This window comes from Propithecus coquereli, unplaced genomic scaffold (genome assembly GCF_000956105.1).
Source record: "Propithecus coquereli isolate 6110/MARCELLA unplaced genomic scaffold, Pcoq_1.0 Scaffold77, whole genome shotgun sequence".
NCBI classification, from domain to species: domain Eukaryota; kingdom Metazoa; phylum Chordata; class Mammalia; order Primates; family Indriidae; genus Propithecus; species Propithecus coquereli.
In genome coordinates this window covers 698,788-701,279 of record NW_012153840.1, presented here as the reverse complement: position 1 = coordinate 701,279, position 2,492 = coordinate 698,788, and the positions used below count along the sequence as shown (strand labels likewise).

At 65.1% G+C, this 2,492-nt stretch overlaps 1 protein-coding gene across 2 annotated transcripts in view; it reads left to right on the top strand.

Moving 5' to 3' along the window:
- PADI4 (peptidyl arginine deiminase, type IV) overlaps nt 1-2,492 on the top strand; it is a 51,230-nt gene that overhangs the window by 39,461 nt on the left and 9,277 nt on the right. For both annotated transcript variants that reach the window (XM_012662656.1, XM_012662657.1), the window contains exons 9-10: nt 608-719; nt 2,301-2,408. In XM_012662656.1, coding sequence (XP_012518110.1) covers nt 608-719; nt 2,301-2,408 — 220 coding nt within the window. The remainder of the gene's footprint in view (nt 1-607; nt 720-2,300; nt 2,409-2,492) is intronic.

Below are 2,492 nucleotides of genomic sequence, written 5' to 3'. Positions count from 1 at the left end.
GCATGCCTGTAGTCCCAGCTACTCGGGAGGTTGAGGCAGGAGGATCGCTTGAGCCCTGGAGTTTGAGGTTGCTGTGAGCTAGGCTGACCCCATGGCACTCTAGCCCGGGCAACAGAATGAGACTCTGTCTCAAGAAAAAAAAAAAAGCACCTTCCCGGCGACCTCTGAGCGGCTGGGTCTTGTCTCTAGGGAGGGGGCCCTTCTGCGTTTGGGGGAGGCCTAGGCATCCATCCTGCAGTCCCAGAGCCCCTGGGAGTGTGCCGGGGTCCCAGGGGACCCTTCCCTCTCCTCTTCCCGTTGCTTTAAGGGCAGAGAGAGCCAGAGGGCACCCTGGCGGTCAGGACGCAGGCAGGGAGCCAGTGAGGACTGGATCCAAACCCCAGCGCTGCCCCAGGCGGCGCGACCTCGGCAGCGACCTACCCACACTGTCTTCCCCATGGTGGGAGGGGTACCTGCTAGTTCCCGCCTCGTGGATTGTCACGAGGATTCAGTGACATAATGCTCGCCAAGGGCAGACAGGCTGGACAAACCCGGAGTCTCTGTTCAGGCCGCAGGTGTCTCCTGAGCACCTGTGTCCCTCTAGGCCTGAGCTCCAAAATCTTTCCAGGGTTTTTGACAACGAGGACTTCCTGAAGTCGGTGATGACTCTGGCCAAGAAAGCCAAGTGCAAGCTGACCATCTGCCCCGAGGAGGAGAACATGGATGACCAGTGGATGCAGGTACGTGGCCCTGCTGGGCGGGCAGGGTGAGTGCCCCTGAGGGCCAAGGGATGCTTGGGGGACCCAGGCTCCAGGGGCTCAGCCTCGTGCCTTGCTGGCCACCCTGCCTCGGACGGACAGGGGGGTAGGAACTTCCGAGGGTCCTTGCGAAAGGGAGCTGAGGCAAATGACCCATCTGACATTACTGCGGGCCCACTGTGGTCACCGAGACAAAAGCCCCTTCCTGCTTGGAGACTCTCAGACGGCCTCGGGAGATGATGCAAAGCTCAGAAGGTTGGCGCTCAGCCAGTCCCTGGAGTGGCCTCCCTCCTGGCCGGCCTTCCTGGGCTTGGCCACCAGACTAGGCCACACCCCTCCTCTGGCGCTTTCCATGGCTCCCACCTGCTCCTGCTCAGCCTGTGTGTGGGGCCCTCCCAACCTGGCTGCCTCCCTCTGGGGCCAGCCTGCCACCACGCCGGCAGCATTCTCCTGCCACTGTCTGTCTCTGTGCCAGTCCCCCCACCACGCCACACCACCACGAGTGCCCCACAGACTGAGACTGGTGGGTCTCATGCAGCTCGGCACCCCAGCGCCCGCACTGGGCAGCGCCAGCGGGCAGTTGGTGGGTTGAACTGGACCCGCTTGGCACTCCCTGCTTTGCCTCCGGACTCGGCCGCCCACCCTGCTCAGCCCCACACCTTGGCCCTGCTGTGGCATCTCCTGGCTTGGCCTCCCCACCCCCCACCCCAAGTCACGCCTGGCGAGCCCCAGCTTGAAGGCCCCCCCATAAGTTTCCCCGGTCCCTTCGGCAGGAACTCTCCCTCTTCCTCCCAACCCCCGATAGCATCCTCTCTTCCTTTCTCGTCCTTCCGTCCTCGTGGTACCAGGTTGAACCGTGTGAAATCGCCGACAGGCGCCATTTTTGACCTGCGAGCTTGGCCATTCCGTGGGGTTCAAGCTAATAGTGACTTGCAGGGTGATTGTGTCCAATATCGCACCCGCCTGCAGGAATCCGCGCCCCGGAGGCGGGATCTGCTCCAGATGCATCTCTGGAACCTCCCTGCAGGCCCCACCCCACCCCCTGGCCCAGGCCGGGCCTGAGCTGCCCTCCCTTGGGGAGGAGGCCGGAGGGTCAACTCACTCACCTCCAGGCCTGCGCTTGGCAGCCCCGCCCCGCCAGGAGGTCTCCTCTGGCCCAGCCCAGCTGCACTGGGAGGCCCTGCTCTGGGTCCCCACAGACCCCTCTTACCCTCCCCACGGCGCCCCCTAACACTGGGTGCTCACTGCCCGGCACCCTAGTCCTCTCCCCTTGAGGAACAGTGTTCTCCAGGATGGAGTCTCAGCCTCACTCCCCGGGGGGTCCCCAGCGCCAGCCCAGGCACCACCGGGAGGAGGGGGGAAGGGCACCCCTGTGCCCTCACAGCCTGCCGTGCGCTGGGGAAACGCAGGGCGGCGAGCTCTGCTCTCCCTCCTCTGGGGTCAGATGTCGCACGGTGCCCTTGACCGTGAGCGGGAGAGCGCGGGGCTGGTTCCACGCCCCGGTCTCGGCGCTGGGGGCCGGCCCGGGCAGCGCGCGCCACAGCGCCCTTTCCGCCCGCACAGGACGAAATGGAGATCGGCTACATCCAAGCCCCGCACAAAACGCTGCCCGTGGTCTTCGACTCCCCGAGGAACAGAGGGCTGAAGGAGTTCCCCGTCAAATGCGTGATGGTACCCGCGTGGGGCGAGGAGGGGGCACAGCTGCTGAAACCCCGTGGTCCTGAGGCCTCCTTCCTGTTAGCCTGCCCCCCCCCC